Source organism: Cyrtonyx montezumae, unplaced genomic scaffold (genome assembly GCF_038088225.1).
Source record: "Cyrtonyx montezumae isolate F1298 unplaced genomic scaffold, pur_monq_1.0 scaffold_17, whole genome shotgun sequence".
NCBI lineage: Eukaryota > Metazoa > Chordata > Aves > Galliformes > Odontophoridae > Cyrtonyx > Cyrtonyx montezumae.
In genome coordinates, this window is record NW_027071903.1 from 19,751,425 (window position 1) to 19,771,072 (window position 19,648).

At 40.5% G+C, this 19,648-nt stretch overlaps 1 protein-coding gene across 3 annotated transcripts in view; it reads left to right on the forward strand.

Moving 5' to 3' along the window:
* The window catches only part of HMG20A (high mobility group 20A), a 35,445-nt gene extending 18,403 nt beyond the window's left edge, over positions 1–17,042 (forward strand). For 2 of the 3 annotated variants that reach the window (XM_065733586.1, XM_065733587.1), the window contains 9 exons: positions 42–134; positions 2,013–2,160; positions 3,506–3,721; positions 6,736–6,868; positions 7,202–7,233; positions 9,685–9,760; positions 10,623–10,838; positions 11,278–11,421; positions 14,281–15,483. In XM_065733586.1, coding sequence (XP_065589658.1) covers positions 46–134; positions 2,013–2,160; positions 3,506–3,721; positions 6,736–6,868; positions 7,202–7,233; positions 9,685–9,760; positions 10,623–10,838; positions 11,278–11,414 — 1,047 coding nt within the window. In that variant the 5' untranslated portion in view covers positions 42–45 and the 3' untranslated portion in view covers positions 11,415–11,421; positions 14,281–15,483. Of the gene's footprint in view, positions 1–41; positions 135–2,012; positions 2,161–3,505; positions 3,722–6,735; positions 6,869–7,201; positions 7,234–9,684; positions 9,761–10,622; positions 10,839–11,277; positions 11,422–14,280; positions 15,484–15,764 lie in introns of those variants that run through there. The other variant, XR_010622020.1, reaches the window with a different exon arrangement.
* The last annotated feature ends 2,606 nt before the right edge of the window (positions 17,043–19,648 follow it).

A 19,648-nucleotide genomic window follows, 5' to 3' on the forward strand; every position in this document is an offset into this window, starting at 1 on the left:
TATTTGTTTTTTTTTGATTTTTTTTTTTTGTTCGTTTACAGAGGTATGGAGAACTTGGTGGCTGGCTCCACCCTTCCTCCACTTTTTGCAGATGAAGATGGATCTAAGGAAGGTAGTGATATTACTGTGACTGGGTAAGTCACCGCTTTCTTAACCTTTCTTGGAAAGTTTATATGCTGAGATTTTGGTTTTGGAGTGAATTATACAGCATGTTGGAGATGGGCTGTATCTAATGACTATAGTGATGCCTGCTGAAGAAATGATTTGTTAATGATAAACAATTTGATCTGTGTCAGTCGCTGAGAAACTGATGTTTTTCATCTTTGTCAGACTAACACTGCTTTTACAGTCTGAAACAGCAGCTTCTGAAACAACAGAAAATAAGAAAATCACATTATTTAAAGCAGTGGTCTTTTAGGATTGTAGAATCATAGAATCATTAAGGTTGGGGAAGATCTGAGACCATCTTGTCTAACAGTCAGCACGTCCCCACCGTGCACATGTCCCTCCGTGCCACATCTACCAGGTGCAGTGACTGTAAGGCACCGAGCAGTAACATTCAGACTTTGTAGATGGATAAAGCCCTGTAAAAATGGATATGGAGACATCTGCTTCCAATTTGGATGTACTTGTCTGGGACTTCAGACTTGCTGGTCCCAAAGGGAAGCACATGTTCTAAGTAGGTTTGTACTTGAGGTGTTAGTGTTGTGAATGAGCCTTCAGCAACCTTCACTGCAGTGGCTACGTCCCATTGAAGTCTGTCTTGTACATATGGTTTAGAAAGCTTCCCTAGTAAGGAGTAACAGCTGGAAAAACTGAAATGTTTTTCAAACCTTGCCAGTGATTCTGAGAAACTGTATCATTCCATTTTCTTTCTGATACATACGGGGCATCGTTATAGGAGCATGGATGTTTTTTCCCTTCTTGCCTCTCTGTTTGTTACTAATATGAACTCAATCTGTTATCTGAAAGTCAAGCATGGATCTCTAGCCCTTGTTTCTTCACTGGTAATTGAGCTTTCATTGCTGATAAGAATGAGTAATGAAAATATGCTGTTTAAAGGCAGATTTTCCTGTAGGCATTCAGTTAACAACTCTTCAAATATCTTTGTTTTCAAGAGATGTATTCTGCATTAGCTGGAACCCACTTTTTAATATTTAATATGCTTGATGTGTATTTAATTGGCTGTAGAGCTGGGTAAATGGCCAAAGTAGACTTGTAGCATGTACTATTGTAGTGAATTTTGTGAATGTAACAGCACAAGGCAGGGGTAACATGTAGCCTGGATTAATAAGGAATTAGAATCTGAGAGGAGTCCCAGAATTGTACACTCATTTGCCCACTGAGCACAGTGAGAATATCTCAGTGTTATTCCCAAAGTACGTACTCATCCTTGCATACCCACCTTCAGAACCTGGCATTTGTTCTGGCTCCTGTACAGCTTGCCCTTTCTTAAAAATGGTTGATAGCTACAGCTCTTGCAGTAAAATGAAGTACTGCCCATCCAGAAGCCTCTTGGGACCGAGGTTTGTTTGTGCTTTAAATGCTCACACGCATCAACAGGAGATTATGCTGAATGAAATTTAATCCAAAATGATACACAACCGCGATCTTTTAAGTGTAGCTGTGGAGACATACATTAAATGTAACCAGAAAGGTGTGTATTAGAGAAGATTAGACTTTTTATTTCAAATTTCTGGCTGTTTTTTGTGTAGATTCATGCTTTTTGATTCAAACATTGATTTGCTTGACAGCTTGTGTAATCAAAAGCTTCACAGAAAATGAGACAAAATAACACTTCAAAAATCAAGCTGGCTTTCATAGTAACTGTGGTAGCAGTTGTTTGGATGGAACAACCAGTTCTTCAAAAGTGACTTTTTTCAAATCTCTTTCATGGTAGTGTCAGAACTGAATATATTTGCAATGTTTTTTGAATGTTTTAGAAGATTAGGGAGGATGTGATTTAGCAGTATGATGATTATTTTTTCTTTTGCTATTATGTGGTTTTTCAGATTAGCTCATTCTGAGAGTTCGTTCGCTGGTGGAACTTCGCAGCCTGTGAATAACCCGGATTTGGTGGAGGATTTGTCACAGGTTCAGCAGCTGCAAAATGAGCCCACTAACACTGTTGAAAGCACTGAGCAGAAGCCTGAGGAGGAGGTGAGGTGAAATAATAGTGACTCGGAGTTCTGTCATTAGTTTGTCTCACCTAATCAGATTATTTTTTGATAGGATTGCAAATTGTCATCCATTTTTCATCTTGTTTTCATCTCGTGGTTCTCCTTAGTTATTTCCCCGTTGCATAATGGCACGCAGACATTGAAAACTGACAGTCGTACTGCACAGAGAGCATTTCAAGTGTCTGTCTTAGCTAGTGTGGGCCCCAGAACTGGCTCTACCTCTGCTGTTTCTGAAGGCTGTACGTTCCACTGCCACAATTTATTTCCTCTGTTGTGAGGCAGGAAAGTGAGGCTGCTACGCTCATCTGGGAGTAACTGATGTCTTGGAAAGCATTGTGCTTACTTCTTGAGGCTGCAGTGTGTGTACTGTCCCACACTGATACTAGATGACTAAATCAAGGAACTGAAAGCTGACACGAAAGTGGTTTTGATATTTTGATAGATGTGTTTGATATTTCTCCTTGTAGTCTGTCCTCAGCTGTGAGGTCCTCCTTGTTTAAGGAAGTACTAAAATTCCAGAAAGGGAACTAAAACTGACATGACAGCAGGAACATGTTGATTTGGGGAGAGATTACAAGGATTGAAATAGTTGTTTGTACACGCTGTAAGAAAATAGTGCTGTCCAGAGATCACTATACTGGTGGTATGAAGCCAGGAGGATGAGTGATAGTTTTGTGATTCTTTTGAACTATGCACCACAGGAAAATCTTAGTGTTCCATCCTTTGGGTTTGTTCATCTGTATGTTGGAGATGGTTACTGGAGAAGAAAGCCTAGGGAGTAGGCTAGAATGCAAAAGCCTACGTACTGATCTGTCATCAACATTTTGGGCACACAGTGCATGAAGGCAAAAGATTGGGGAGGTGCAAAACAGCTGTGTAGCTAATAATTATTAGCTAATGCAGAGACTCTGCTAATGTGATGCAGAGGCAAGTGATTTGGGACAGCCAGGGGGAAGGAACTGTGAGCTAGAATAAAAAAATAAAGATAAAATACTTGCAGTTGCATCAGAGAGAATGATGGTTTCATGAGTTATTGCTTTTTTTTAGTTTTATAGTCAAAAATTGATGCAATTATTACTGTGTTGTCCCACTGGACTATGAGTGATGCACCGCTTCTTACAGTCAGACTTCTTGTCTGGCTTTGCTTAGAGGAAAGTCAGAATTGCTTTAAGGTAAAGCTTGAAACTTCCTGAAGAACATCCATGGCAAGGATGTATTGCAGCAATATACTCCTGATGAAAATGTTTGAGAAATGAGTATTCATTCCTTTCTGTGGTGGTAATTTTTTTCTTTCAATCTGAATTTTCTCTCATTTCCATTTGCAGCAGCAAAGAACTAAACGAGGAGGCTGGGCCAAAGGGAGAAAGAGGAAGAAACCCCTTAGGGACAGCAATGCCCCCAAGTCCCCCCTCACAGGGTACGTGCGATTCATGAATGAGCGTAGGGAGCAGCTTCGAGCGAAGAGACCCGAAGTCCCTTTCCCAGAGATCACCAGGATGCTGGGCAATGAGTGGAGCAAACTTCCTCCCGAGGAGAAACGGGTACCATTGCACTCCCTTTTCCTTGTTGGAATGTGATTGTTGTTAATGAAAATATCCTTGTTTAGTGTGGAGGTTAACGTGGGTTTTTGATTAGGCTTGAGTTTAGGAATATTCTTCAACATAAGGGCTGCAGGTCCTCCAGACTACACATAATGAGCCCTGGTTAGGCCATAATATCTCATCCAAGCATGGCGTGAGGAGAGTTCAGTCCTCTACATAATGTAAGAATATATTCAGAACAGTGGCAGGTGCTGTACTGAGACATTCCATGATGCAGTTCATCTAAATAAACTTGTGTTGTACCTAACTCAGATACATCTGAGGCCTGCCAGCTTCCAAAGCCATCAGAAAGATGGGGCCAACATTTATTGCCTGTGACTGAGGAGAATTTGACAGGATTTCAGAACTGCTGGAAGGATTTTGCAGTTCTGTTTATCTTAAAAACTTGTCAACGTGCGTGGGTTGCTCTGAAAGTAATGGCTTCTATTTATTTCATTGGAAACTACAACAGATACAAAGAACACAATAACAGTATTTGATAGAGCAAGTTGTCATCTACAAAGCAGTCTTTTTCAGCATAGCCACAACCACTGGCTCTGCATTTTCACCAGTGATGAGCAAGAGCCTTCATGCTGAGCCAGTGGAGGTGACCCACTGCTTCAAAGCTATTGTGACAGTGTTGCTGCTGAAACAAAACACACCACCCACTGCATCACTCTCCTTACATCCACTGTTTGGTAGTCTTCATCGTTCAGCAAGCACTGATGAATGTCAGTGGGTGCCATTTTTTCCACATGGAGTTCAATTCTATACCTTTGCTTTGTCTGCACTGTCATGTCAGAGGCTGTTTTGTCAGGCTGCTCCTCTGCTGCCATCTGTTGCATTGAAACAAAACAGAATAAACTATTGGTTGGAATGTTCAACTTCTTCTACCATACCACATCATCTGCCTCTGACATTGTGGGCCAACATAGTAAAACAGGAGGTGTTATTTTTGGAGCAGCCCTTTTATATAAACACTTGGAGTCTTGGACTAAGACCATCAGACCTGAAAGGACAGGTTACTAGAGGAGCTAGTTAAAATGAGTAAACCTTTGGACAGTATTTTATGCTTGCCCTGGAAAAAAGATGAAGTCAGTATGATGGGATGTTAGGAGCTACGTATTCTAGTTTCTATATGTATTACCTTAGGGAAAGTGTTTTTTTCCACCCTTCAGTCAGGTTGTGGTGGTCTTCTGCACTGTTTCATATGTGAATGAAGACCAGGTCAGTGCTGGGGCCGTACTTCTTCCTGGAGTGGTCTCAGCTTTTGCTAATGGATGTTTTACCATCTACAATTGGTTTCTATTTGGAGATTGCAACAAAATGGTAGGCAGCATGATGTTGCACTGGGATTGATGATATGAATTTACCAGGACATTTCAACTTCCAAGAGTACTATTAGGACAAAATCAAACTTAAAGCATTGGTGATGACTGGATGAAATAGGATGGTGTGAAAACAAGAGCACTTGTCACTTTCTACTAAGCTTGTAGGAAAGAGATTGTGTACACATCAACGAACAATATATCCATATGTTGTTTTAACTGTAATGGAAAATGTGTGTCAAGGTAAACCATTTGATTTGGTAACAGGCCTGCATGACAACTATGTTGCTGACTGCTGAGAGAGGAGAAAGGATTATATACGTTGTGCTCTTCTACTTTTCACCCTTATATTCTTCCAGCATCAGAGACAGTTTTTTAACCCAGGGAAAACGATGTAGAGGTCAGTTCTGTGTGCAGCTTTTTGAATCCCTAACTAATGGTAGTGCTGAGCACTTCCTTTCCTTCCATTTTTCCTGCCCTTTTATTTTTTTTAATTAAAACAGCAAAGGCCATTGCTGCTTCAGAAACCCTGAACTCCTCTTGAAGCTGAGCAACCCTTGTATTTATTGTCTTATATGGGGAAGTATGTTGTGTGGTATATGGACCTGTACTAGGAAACTATGACACCTACTTACAGGTAGTGTAGCAGAATGTGCTGCTTCAAAATGCAAGAGGAGAAATTTAACTCAATTACTGTGCTCTTTCAGCAGCCATGTTGCTGGAGATGGAAAGAGGGAATTAATGTCATATGGAAGAATCCAATGGTCAAAACCAATGCAAACCCAGCGTCTGCATCCTAATCCAGGACATAAAGTGTCTCCTCAGCAGGGCCAATATTCCAAAAGCATGGAATATATCATTGTTAGGTAAATTGCCACGATGATTTCATGGAAATGCAAGTCATACTGAGTCTGACTGATTCAGTGCTTCTGTTGAATTTTAAACTCCTGAAGAGGGGAGGAATTGGGAAGCAGCAGTTTCTAGGAACAATCCCACTAAATAAGAATTGTGACTACTCCTTAAATGATATTCTGCTCATTTATTCCCCTGAACAATTCTGCTTCCGTTATGCAGATGTGTGAAACATCTGCAAGCCAGAAAAGAATTAATTTTCTTAGCCTAAATACAGGTGGCTTAAAGTGATAAATCCTTGCAGGCTGGTGCTTTGCTGATAACCACATTGTTTTATTTGCTTCTCAGATGAGGGGTGAGGTGTGAGGTTGTAGAATGGAAATGCTTTTGTCTGCTGAGAGCATGAAAACAAGTGTACTGGAACCTCAGTGTTACACTTCTGAACCTTAAATCATGATCTGTTAATAATGCGTTCTTATTTGGTGTTTAATCCTGGCCACAGATAGGCAGTTCTTAAGCTTGTATTTTATAATGTGTAGGTGTGTAATTCTGTTGAACTGAGTGGCCTAGCAGCTGGTCATCTCAACAAAACAGCACAAAAAAGGAGATGGTGGAGTGCAGTAATTGTATCCAGAAACGTTAACCCTTTGCATCTCACACATTCTCATTGTTTCTTCACTCCTTTCCTGTTTGAATCGGTGAGATGGATCAACGCTTCCTCTGACAAGCTGTTTTTCTTCCCTTCCTCCAGAAGGGGAGGAAACTCCCTGAACCTCTTGGACTTTTTTGTTTCAGCGATACCTTGACGAAGCAGATAGAGATAAGGAGCGTTATATGCGGGAACTGGAACAGTATCAGAAGACTGAAGCCTACAAAGTCTTTAGCAGAAAAGCACAGGACAGACAAAAAGGCAAATCACACCGACAAGGTATTGACTGAGACAGAAATGTATGCCTAGCTAGAAGAGAAGAATCCCAGCTAGGCACTTAGTGAAAAGCTTTAAGCAAATGTCTGGCTGATAGTGTTCTTTCTATGGCGTTGGTCTCAACTGTGTCTGAAGTGATGAGATTCATAGATTGATCTGTATCTAGATTTTATGGGAGGGCGTGCATTAAAAGCATCCACGTTTAGACACAGGTTCTGTGTGACTTGTTAGGAAAGTTGCACAAGTTTCCTCTCTCTCTGTTGTGTAACTGCTCTAATTTTTGGTAAATTACTCAAATCTTATGTATTCTCAAGGCTTGCTTTTTTTCTTTTTCAGATGGAGCAAGGCAGGCAGTCCATGATCACGAGGTAAACTCTTCATTCTGCACATTAATATCTGCTGTGCTACAGGCTGAACATGCAAAATTGTTACTGTGGAATTTTTCAAAGCAGAAAAAGCTGTAGCTTCCCCTGTATTTTCTTAAAACTCCCAGGTAAAATGTACACATAGCTTGAGACCTAGATAAACCTTCCAGCTTTACCCCTGTAGGGGTACTGATTTTTTTCTGTAGCAGCATGAATGCTGTAGCTTCCTTGAGAGGAAAATAATGTAGCCAAATAATTGGGAGATCTCTCGCAAAACTCCTGCCCACCCCCTCTCCCCCTCCCACACATGTTTTGCATATGTAAATACTGGAAGAGAATAATGAATGTCTGGAGATAAGGTGCCTATGCATGCTGGGAACTATCACAAACCTCCTGCATCTTGGCTGACTATTGTCTCTCTCCTGCAATACTTCAGCTTTCTCTCTCCAGTTGTATTTCTAGGGCAACAGAACTGTGGTATTCAGTAAATGCAAACAAAAACAATGAAAAATCCTGTTTATGCACAGCTTCATTTCACCGAAGCAGTAGGCTGTTCTGAAAGATCTGTTTTCCTTTGAGGGTTATTTTTTTTTGCCTTGAGAAAGCAATCAAGTTGCTTTTTGATACGTTCATTACAGTAGTTGACAAGGATGTGTGCACTGCTGAGAGGCAACTACTGGTCTCATCTACTTTAAGGAAAACAAGTTTCATCTCCAGGAAAATGCTTTGGTAGCATGTTTTTGGTGTCATTTATTAACCCTTAAAGGCAGTGCTCACATTCATATCTAGAAGTGCACAGTCCCAGTGTTTTCTGATATGCTTTTTTTGCATCTTTTCTGCAAGAATTTAAATAGCACAATCCTCCATGTGCAAGGAATGAGTCAAAAAGATTTAGATTGTTTTTAGAAGTATATTTCAGTATATTCAGATCATTACTGGAAGCAAGGCTAAAGCTTCTTGTCTTGCTACTTATCTGCATTGACTATTATTTTTGTGTCTGTGATCAGTTGAAATTATGTCGTAAGACATTATAGGAACCTTAAAGTTGTGGAAACCTTTCTTTTTCCCTTTACTCCACTCAGATGATCATGGTTTAGTTTCTGGAAATCTGTCGAACTCATTGTAAATATTATATGTTGAGGTGACCTCCAAAAAGAATTACAGTGAATTCAAATACACAATATTAATTACAATAAGAGCAACAAGAAGGCTTGGGAACCTACTTCTGAAATGCAGATGTAACCATGAAATGCACGGAGAAACCTTCTCAGAATGCTCACTTGTTGCTTTGGGATAGAAAATTCATCTTCCTTCAAATCCTAGGTTCATAAACATGGTATTTAGCAATACATAATGCAACTATTAACTATGCTCATCAGCGAGAGAACCGTTGTATTGTTCTCCATTGTTATGCTGTTGCTGCTTTTCTCAGGCTGTTTGCCTTGGGCTGTGTAGGTCTGACTTCATACAGTCAGTTAGAGAATGTCTCAGTAGCAAGATCTCAAAAATTTCTTCTTACTTCAGGTCCATTAGACCAGATTGGAGCTATAGACTTTGAAGATAGGCAGGTGACTGTCAGAATACGGGCACACATTCAAAAAACATTACTCTGTTGAGAACATTTATTATGTAGTAGCATATCTATGATATCTGTACCTTGCTTTGCACCTGACTGTATAAGGAGGATGAGTTTAAACCTCCTCAAATCTCAGCTTTCTCTTTACTGTACTTCACTCTTTCTCTAAAACCTTTGTCTGATTTGTTGAAGATCAACCTCAGTTTTAATAACTAGGTGGGAGTGGTGTTACCAGTTGATTCTCTTCTTTAAGAGAAAAGATAGAACCAATTTTGCTTCTCTTGTTAATGTGGGGAGTGGTAAAATGATATGTGGCCTGAACAGGTTGTATCATTTGAGTAATCAGAACTTTGATTCTAATCTTGAGTGAACCTCAGAGAGGCTTAAGTGTTTCAGAGCACTCAAGAGGATCTTCTACGCGTTGTGTAATATGTTCTGTAATGGAAAAACACTGATGACTTTCATTTTTGCTCTTTTGTTCAGTAGAAATTTTAGTTGCCCTTCAGAAGCTGAGGAGTTTTATCTATTTATTTACTCTTTTATTTTACCCGAGGAACCCTTATCTTATCCTGCAGGAGTGCAGGTAGAATGCCCTGTCTTTTTCACTGTACTTTCTCTTCTTTTCTTCTCCTGTCGCAGTGCTGAGCCAAGGCAGTACATCTTTGCATATGGGTAGCAATAATAGGGATGAATAATCTCAAATGGATGTCTCACAAGTGTTTTCATCAGGTTTCAAAGCTGTCAGTGTTACTTAGTGGACATAATTTCCTTAATTGTTTATCTGCCTCTGGTTTCTGTCTCCCTTCTCTTTCTATTTTCTTGATTAAAACCGTTTCATTAGTTCCTAAACATGAGCAGTGTTACTTTCTTCTCTCTAGAAAGAAGCAGACACAAAAGAGAGGTCTGTTTTTGATATCCCAATATTCACAGAAGAATTTCTGAATCATAGTAAAGGTAAGTTAAACTTTTGCAGGGTCCCTCTTTACTTTTTCCAGAGTTCTTGCTGTGTGCTGTCCTCTTAAAGAGTCCTTTTGCTGCCCTACCTCAGCTAAATAATGATTTGGGTGTAGTTGGTTTATGCTTCTGATGTTACTTTACCTCTGTATAAACACAGGGGCTGCAACAGAAGTTGTTCTTGGTTTTCACAACTGTCCCTTCTGGAGAATGGTGATGATGTTTGAATTCTGTTTGTCATTATTCCAAGCTGGAGCTACTGTTCTATAGGATAAAGAAATACCAAGACACAGCATGATGATAATTCAGGCTGCTTAGCAGTATTTTAATTTGTTTTCCTGGATGCCTGGAAGACTCTGCTGGCTCATTTTCTGTTACTCTATTTGGTTTTGGCAGTTATATGCACTGAGAGTTGAGGGTGTTTTGCCAGGGTTCCTGGAGGCTTTTTCTTAACTGAACAGACTTCAAATTCAGATACTCTTGGTGATGATCAATAGAATTGTATTCCTGTAATGTTATCTTGTCTGAAGGCCTCTTAGTGTTGCTAAGATACGTCACGCTGAATGCATCCCACATCATTCTTGCAGTCTTCCTTTCTAATGGGTGGCACTCTTCACTTGCAGTCCTATGCTTTGCACGTCTCTTAATTTTTAGCGCCAGATAAAATGGTGCTATTTTAATACTCAGGTGTTATTTCGACTCTTCTTTGTGCTCCTTGCTATGTTGCTTTTTTGTCTGCCATCTAAAACTGTACGGTCTTTAATCATCAGTTGAACATTTCAGAACATCCTGCTTCATTGCCTACCAATCCCGGTTGCTTTCTGGTTTTCTTGACTGCATGGCAATGGTTTGATGTTTGCAGCACGTGAAGCTGAGCTGCGGCAGCTGCGTAAATCCAACATGGAGTTTGAGGAGAGGAATGCTGCTCTGCAGAAACACGTCGAGAGTATGCGTACGGCGGTGGAGAAATTGGAGGTGGATGTAATACAGGAGCGTAGCCGCAACACAGTGCTGCAGCAACACTTAGAGACCTTAAGGCAAGCGCTCACAACCAGCTTTGCTGGAGTCCCCCTACCAGGTGAGACTTAGTTTTAGCTAGGACTCTGCCCAAGCTAAAACTTGATTGTGAAAAATAGAAAGTATTTTAGAAAAGATGTTTGTTTTCTAAATAAATAGAAAATATAGCATCTACAAATGACTTGATTAAGAGAGGGGCTGTACCTCTCCCATCGAGCACCAGGGACTCTGCTTTTAGATGCTCTGAATGCCCGGCTGAAAGAGTGTTGTAATTAACTCTGAGACCTAAACCAAAGAAAACCAAGCTTCGTTAGTCCTGATATCCCTGGAACTACTCCCTTTGGAGTTAGGGCATACTACTTCATAGAATCTGTCTGAAGAGCTGGTGCATGGCAAAAGCAGCTCCAAAGCAGCTGACGTGTCGCCCTTAACAGCTGTAATTTTGGAAGTGCTGCAGTCATCCAAGTATTCAGTGGCTCATTTTACTGTGTTAACGATAGGTAGCGGGGAAACGCCCACGATGGAAACTATTGATTCCTACATGAATAGACTGCACGGGATTATTATGGCTAACCCGCAGGAGAACGAGAACCTCATAGCCACAGTCCGGGATGTGGTGAACAGACTTGAACGCTAGCGACCAGGTAAGTGCTTGCTTACTCCTAGGCTGCTTTTGCTAGCCTTCTGCTTTGTACCTCTGCCATTTGTTCTGACACTGATCCTTGTGCTGATTACTGTGCTGTACAATCATATTTTTTTCCTCAGTGCTGTAGGAGCAGGTTAAATTATTGAAAGTCAAATGGAGCTGAAACTATTCAACAGCACTAAAGGGCTCTTAAATTCAATTCTCCAAGAGCTTTCTATAATAGCATAATTAGCTCTTTTGTCCTGTTATTCAGGGTATCTCTGTAAGGTGAATAAGGACTCTGACAGAATGCTGTAAAAGAAGGGGAAATGATTATTTAAAATACAGTGATAGGGTATCTAATTTAGAAGGTTATCTTCCTCAATAAAGTAAACTTGAAGAATTCTGCATTAATTGTATCGCCTGATCTGCTGATCACATAGGAGTCTTATTTGCTTCAGAAAGGTACAGGTGAACTGATCTTCACTGTAAACTGAAAATGCACAGCAGCTACCAAGTTGGCAGCACCTGTAGTCAGACTCTTCTGGTTAGGAAGGCTTGTATCTAAATGAAGCGCTGATGTGTGGCTCGGGCTTGCTGTAGCATTTCCTCAGATTAATGACCATATGGTTTATGCATAAATTATTTCTGAGCTCATGATTTTTCCACTTTTGCTTCTGTTCAGCAGCTTAGGAACTTGTAATAAGGGACGGAAGTAGAAAAACAAGGAGAAATCTTTCTGAATTGCCACGCTTCCTTGCATTTCCCACACTTATTTCCCTCCACCCCCGAGCTGTGGTGATGAGCTGCCTGCCGGGTTAAACCACACAGTCGCTCTCTTACTGTCCCCCATTTTCCCAGTGGGATGGGGAAGAAAATAAAGAAAAAAACACAAAGTAGAATTCATGCACTGAGATAAAACTATTACTAAGATAAAGGAAAAGGATAGTAGCTGTGATTATATCTATATAACAGGAGATGCTCAGCACCCCTGAGCAATGCCCAGCTAGCATCTGAGCAGCGGAAGAGTGAGATGAACTTCCTCCCCTTCAAAACTCCTTCCACATGAAGTCATGTGGTAAGGAACATCCCTTTGGCCAGTTTAAGGCAGCTGTTCTGGTTCTGTTCCCTCGCAGCTCCTTGGGCCCTTGGCTGTGAATGGCCTTGGCTCTGTACGACACTGCTTAGCAGCAGTTGTCAACGCTGCTGTGATCTCCTAAAACCAAAACATAGCATCACGCCAGCTGCTCTGAAGAAAGCAGTTCCATCCTGGCTGGATGACACCCTCTAATGCATGGCCCTAGGCACTAGGCAGCCTGTTTCTATTTTACCTGTGTGCATATCTGGATTCTTTGTCACATCGACTGCATGTTTTGAATGGTGTTCAGAAATGCAAATAGAGGTTATGCCATCTGCAAATACAAAGTCAGGGTTTTTCATCCATTCTGATTCTGACCTTTCGTGATACTGTATAGAACAGCTAATTACACATTCCCCATTATAGCATGGCTTAAGCTAAAAGATCCTTGACCTTCCAGAGGGTAGCCAGATGGAAAGGACTGTAGTTCTAAGGGATGACTGAGCTCCTGGCAGAATAAAGAAGTGGCTTTACAGCTGCTGTTTCTGAAGGGGAACAGCTTGTTGATCCATGTCTGGGATTTTTTGGTAGCTCATCAACCTCCTCATTTTTGTATACTGTTTTCTAATTGCATTGGAAGCTCAGAAAGAGATTTGGAGGATGTGGGGATGCTTTACAGAGTGTAAAAAAGGGAAAGTAGTTTCTCATTAGTGAGCTATTAGAAGGGTGTGTCAGACCCTGAATCGGTGTTTGTCCTTTAAGCACCTTGCCAGAAAAATTGTATCTCAAGGCTGTTGAGATCTGCACTTAAGTTTTCATGTCATGGGGATTCTTATTTCCTAAATAATGGTTGTTCTCTCGTTTCCTAAAAATGCAAATATTTTCCTCTTGGTTAAGCTGGATTTATCTGTAATTGGTTTGAGGGGAAAAAAAAAAAAAGGAATTATTGCTTCAGAATACTTCTTCTGATTTTATAATTAAAAAGCAAAACTGCATTCCTCTTTCCCCCTCCCCCGGTACTTTCTCTACTTTCAGCAGCAAAATGGCGAGGCAGTTAAAAATGTAATTAACCACCTTGTTTCTCTGTACAAATCTGGGTGTGTAACTGGGTAAGGAGGTCTACTGATTCATGGGGCTATCACATTGATGCTCACTTGGCAGTTATTTTGTGTCAAGATCTTAGGAGGGAAGAGGGTTGGCCATTAGAGGTGCAAACCCAGAAAAAAAGTAGGCCTTCCATACAAGAGGAGGAAGCTGTGAAAGATTCAGCTGGCATCTGATTGTAACAGCAGACTGTCATAATTATCCCTTTGCATTTAAATTATGTTAATTCTTCTAAATGTCATCTCTATCAACCAAATGGTCTGATGGAGGTTGAGACATGTTACAAATCAATTTTGTGAAAAAAATACATTCGTGACGATAGTTTTTGGAAAACTACACTGTATAGAATGGAGATGGCTTTTTTTGGAGGCTCAGGTGCTCTTCTTAGTGACTGTTTGACTATGCTGATGGCTGTTGTAGTACAGAAAACAACGTGGTGAAGATGTATTTCTTGTGTGAGCAGTATATAGGAAGGGAAGAGGAAGTTTTTTTCATTCAATGCTGTTCTTTGAGTGGGAGCAGGAATTCACAGTTACAAAGACAGGAGTTACTGTGGTATTGTTCTGTGTTGGCTTCTGGGCAGTACTTCTTAATGTTGTGTTTTCATACGTATCATCCAAAAATAATGCTATGGTGTCCTGTTCCATCCTGATGGCTTGTAGTCTTCTAACACTTCCTTTTCTGTTTCATCTGCAGGTCTCGTGATCCGGGGGTACTTGACAAAATTTCTTTGGCCAGTGTGGAATATGAAGCCATGAGGGAAAGACTTAGGGTGGGAGGCAGAACTGCAGGTTTGTCCTGGTCCCTGCCTTTATGGTTTGTCAGTGGGACAAACAGATCAATGCATTAGAAGGTCTTTAAGAAGCCACGGATATCACCCACTAAACGTTTTGGAACTGTCCTCTATGTAAACCCTTAAGTGCATGCAACTTCTGTGCAATCTTCAGTTTCTTATTAATTCTGCTAGACGTGAGGGTGCGTATGTTCTGTGGACTTGCTGACTACAGAGATGAAACCTCTGTGAAATGAAGTCAGCCTATGTGTTGTAATAATAACTTGTGTTTTATACTGCTTAATGCCTTCTAGTGTCTTCTAGTTTATTTTCATGATTATCTTGTGAAACGACCTTCCTCCGTTTTAGTTTTCTTTTCACCTTTTCATCTGATGCTTTCAGTGCTGGATAGCTGCGCTTGTGTTCTTCACTATAACAGGCAGTCTTCCTTGGTGCACTGTCCTGTCCTCCCCTGCTTGTCATGTTTACATAAGCTAATCTTCAGGCAGAACTCTGTTTTCTGTGTTAGCCTGCAACTTCTACATGTGAGATTGCTTGAGACTTAAGACTGACTGCGATTGGTACTTTGTGACTTGACTCTACCGAGAGATGGACTTCTTCCCTTCTCTGTAAGCACCTCCTTGAGCACGGCAACATGTCCTTCTGCACAGACCTGCTGTTATCTCTCAGAAATGTTTGGGAGGAATGTTTTACTACCACACAGATCAGCTATAGTCTGGGTGCAAAGTGTAACGTTAGCTTTTTGCAGTTGGCTGGGAAAATAGAAATCTCCATTTTAGAGTACCACAAAACAAGTTTGCCTTTCCTCTCCTACACCGCTTGCTTTCATTTCCTGGTCTGCTTACTTTCTGAGAGAATGATCTCATGCTGAGAGGAGTATTCTACATAAAGATAAATGGGTAGGGGAATTGCATTTTCTTCTGCCCTTTTGAAACTGGTGCTGGAAGGCAGTGTGCCTGGGAGCAGTACATGTATTTTTGCATAATTATAGCAGAGAAGGTTATTGGCAGCTAGCCCCACATTGCAGCCCACAGTATTCTACCTTACAGTGCACAAGTGCTTTTTGACTTCTGTACAGTTAAAGTGCAGTCTGTGAAGCCTATATCGTTCAGCATACTGTGTTTCTGTGTGACCTAAATGACCTTTTACTTGAATAAGGTAGGGCTTAGGACACTGGAGACGAATCTTTGTGAGCTACAGCTGCACCTCTTGTCCAAGATGGCACCTACTGTCTGCACTAACTTATGCAAATCGTTTGCTGTCCTTTGATTCCTGTCACATTTTTAATTCAGACTGTGGTTAAGCACCTGTTGGGCATCTGTGAGCTTAATGGCAATGATGGAAATGTGCTTTCTTCCACGTGACAATCTCCTTGCTCCTCCTCCAGAAACCTTGCAGATTTTCCCTGTTATGGATTGGAGATTGCTTTTATTACTGGAGTGCATTGCAGTTGGGATCTCTTTCGTGTATCTGTAATGAAAGTATTTGAAGATTAAACAGCAGTTTCTTTTTTCCCATGCTATGTACACAGAATTCATGCTTTCCTGAAGCCATCTCCAGGTCATCACCTTGTATGTCAGGTCTCTGCTTTCTCCTGGACTTACTGCTGTAGCCAAACAGCGAGGATTTTCATGTATATTCAAGTCTTCCTTTAGGGAGGAAACTCCTTTCTCTAATCTTTGGGCTCATTATCAAGACTTCATAAAAAAGATCCTTGATTTGCTGAATTGACCTCCATTATTTTCTGTAATGTGGATGAGACCAACTGGTGTTGACGTTTTTTAGTGGATTCTATGACAAATGTGTGGGGAAGGAATCCTACGGATCGATGTCTTCAGAAGACACACTTGTACCTTCCTCTTCCATGCGTGTCTGGATCTGTAGCATGAGCCATGTTTTGCTTGGATTTAATTGTGGCCAAAATGGACTGGGTAGCCAAAAGTTGATTCTAAAGTTGCCTGTGGCATCTGACCTAATATATCCCATAAAGACTCCAGAAGTTGTGATGTGATAGGAGTTGATTCAGCCTGGGACGTCCACGTTCCATAAATAAGGGATGGTGGCTGTCCTGCTGGCAGAAACCCAACACAACCATCAGCTTGTGGCTTACTGCTAACAACACATCGTTCTGTTGAGTAGCATGTAAATGTACCAGGATGGGAGATGGAAGATGGTACTAACAGGAGGTTGACAAATCTTGGTGGGTTTTTCTTTTTTCCCCACAAGGAAGGAGGGGCAGTGTTATACCCATCTGTGGAAAAAGTAATTTCTTGCTTACCACTGATACACCAATTTATGTTTTGTCTCATTAAGATGCTTCTTATTTACACTGATCAACCCTATAAAAATGGATTTTGTCTTTCCAGTGTTTTTGAGTGTCACTTCAGTTTACATTTTTCAGTGTTTGCTGATGTGGAAAACAAATGAAAGCATTGGTGTCAAGGGGAGGAGCAGGATGAAATGTTTTCATTGCTTAAATAAATGTTAAGAGGAATATATGAAAACAGAATTAAATTACTTGGATTAATGTGTTTGGAATTGTTGAGATGCCAATTTTTCTGTAAAATGCTTTTGTAATTAAACTTTTGGAGTCCTGTTGTTTTTAAGAAGTTGATGTGCTTGTTTGACATTTGCTTCATTAAAATGCATTCTGATTCAATTTTAACTGCTTTTTTTGTGGAAGAACTATTAGGTTTGCTTTTTTGTGTGTGTGAGAAACTGTCGGCTCCGTGTTAATCTTTGAGAGGAAGTAATGTTAGAGACGTTCCTTCCCTCTTTTCTTCCCAAATGTATCCCCCTCTGAATCAATAAAAGGGGGCTAGCTATTGGTAGCGATGGGAACTTTGGTGATTGTAAATAAACATCGGGGTTTGAGACTTGAGACCATTTCTGACATCCCTATCCTCCTTTGACCTCCCTAACTTCACCACTGGATTTGTTTTCTCTTCCTTTAAGAACCTTCTGCTTCATACAAGTTGCCTCCCAATTAATTTTTCTTCTCCCTACTAGATTTTTGTCATGCATCTTTACTCCTGCCCTCTGAGCCTTGTGAAAACAGCCCTGAATGTGCATCCTCGTGGGAGGAGTTCAGGTGATTTCTGCCTGCACAAGTGCACCTTCTGAAGTTGCAGTAGTGTAAGCAACCACATCTTTGTGTTGCTTCTGTTATTTTGACTGACCAATGAATGCCTGGTGTTTCTGTATGCCCAATGCTCTTGAATCAAGTCAGTCTGCTTTTTTACAACTGACAAACAGCATATTTAGGTTTACATTTTTGGAGCCATTGTAAAATACAAATTCTGAAATCATAAACAAAAATTGAAAAAAGATCTAGTTCCTTTCTAAGCTTCGCAGTTGTATATGGGATTAGGAGCAGATGGTGGCCAATCATGCTCAATTTATGACAAGATGGTCCTTATATAGTCTTAATTTAAGACAAAACAACATTCCTACTTTTTTTTTGTTTGTAATTCCTCTTTACTCTGCTGTCTTTCAATTGACTCATCGTTAATAATCATGTAAGGGGAGTGATGTGCATTTGAGGTTCTCGAGTTCTTTTAAGAGGAAAAAATAACCCCTTTTCCTCAGGCGTATTACTGCTAATAAATAGTTTTTTCTCCCTCTTCATTGCTTATATGATTGACATTTTTCTAGCACTTAAAATGTCTTGGTTATATGCAAGATTTGTCATCCTAATTGCAAAATCTGTAGACTCTGTATCATTTTCATATGTGATAATCCATCCACATCCATTGTGTAATGCAAGGACTGACGTATGGGTTACGATAATAAACCTGCCATTCTTATGCTGAGGGTTTTTGATTTTTATCATTTGATGGGTAGGTGCTGATGGTTCGTGTGCCTGAAGATAAGAAACTGGTGTTTGGGAGATTTAGACAAGTGAAGGCTTGAGGCTTACAGCTAGCTGGGTAGCTGCCCTGTCTTGTTGCTGAGAAGTGGCAAATGGTGACCTGTGCAGTGCAAGATTTTCCACGTATGCCAGGTTTTTGGTGAACTGTACCAAAGTAATGGTAAGCTATTGCAGCTAGTATGTTTCTAAACACATATTAGGATGGAAGCTAGAAGACAAGATGACCGTACAAATCAGACTAGATACGTAAAACCATGTAGCTTTGCACTCTAAGCTGCAACTGAGTGAAAAAGATGTGATTCCAATGGCTTTTGTCACTGAACTATGACTAGTTTGTGCTCTGTTTCAAAGTTATGCTGGAGGGATACAGGCTGAGTAGTCTGTTCTGTCATTTTCCATCTTGGGCTTATGTTTCACCCTGGTATAAGGACAAATGCAACACAAGTTTATCATGTTTAAGTCTATTTGTGGACACAAGGCAGAGTCAGGCAACTCTAGCTGTAAAAAACAGCGTTCAGTTCAGACTGTGTAAACATCTTTGCATGTGTATCACGTGAAGTTAAATTTACTGCTGAAATGTAATAATTTCTCTTAATTATTTAATGAAGCGGTGAAGTAATATTTGAAAAGATCTGCTTGGAGAAGTAGAGGAACAACGTAGAAGGGACTGTTTGTTTGGGTTTTTGGTTGAGCAGGGTTTTGGGTCCTGATCCGGAGGTGCTTAGGCACAAGGTCAACTTTCTATTTGTGAATGGTTCCTGAGTTGACTGGACTTACCCTCATGGAAAAATGACTCTAAAACTGCTTGCTACATCATGGTTAGAGGCTGGAATAGAAAGGAAACTGAAAACCCCTCAGAATTTCTGTAGAGACTTACTCAATGAGAAAAAGTTGAAGAAAATACTGGAACAGTGTAAATTCAGTAATAGAATTTGAAGTCATTGTACACTGCTAACCAGGTATGTTATTCTATCTAGAATCTTCCTTCATCTCCATGCTGTGTCTTTATATCCTGGTTTGTCATCAGACACGTAAGTGTATGTAAATAATTCTCTGCTATCAGGAACTGTTCCACACAGCAAAACTTGTGCCCTAGCTTACGTGTTCTTGAGGGACAGAACATAAATAGTACAGTGGTCTCTGAATAGACCTGCTGGAGGCTACAGCCACTCAAGAGGTGACGTGGGACGAGTTATTTTTGCCACACTAGTTGTTTTAGAGATAACAAAAATACAAGGTTCTCTGAGAAGTGTGGCTGTGTATGTTTCTCCAGTTCGCATGGCAGGTTGCTGTCCAACACAATCTGCTGTTGGATGTTTTTAACCCACGTAGAAAGCTTGGATTAAAGAGCTGAGAGGCTCTGTGGTTATAATAAACAGGAAACCTCAATTCTTATGCCA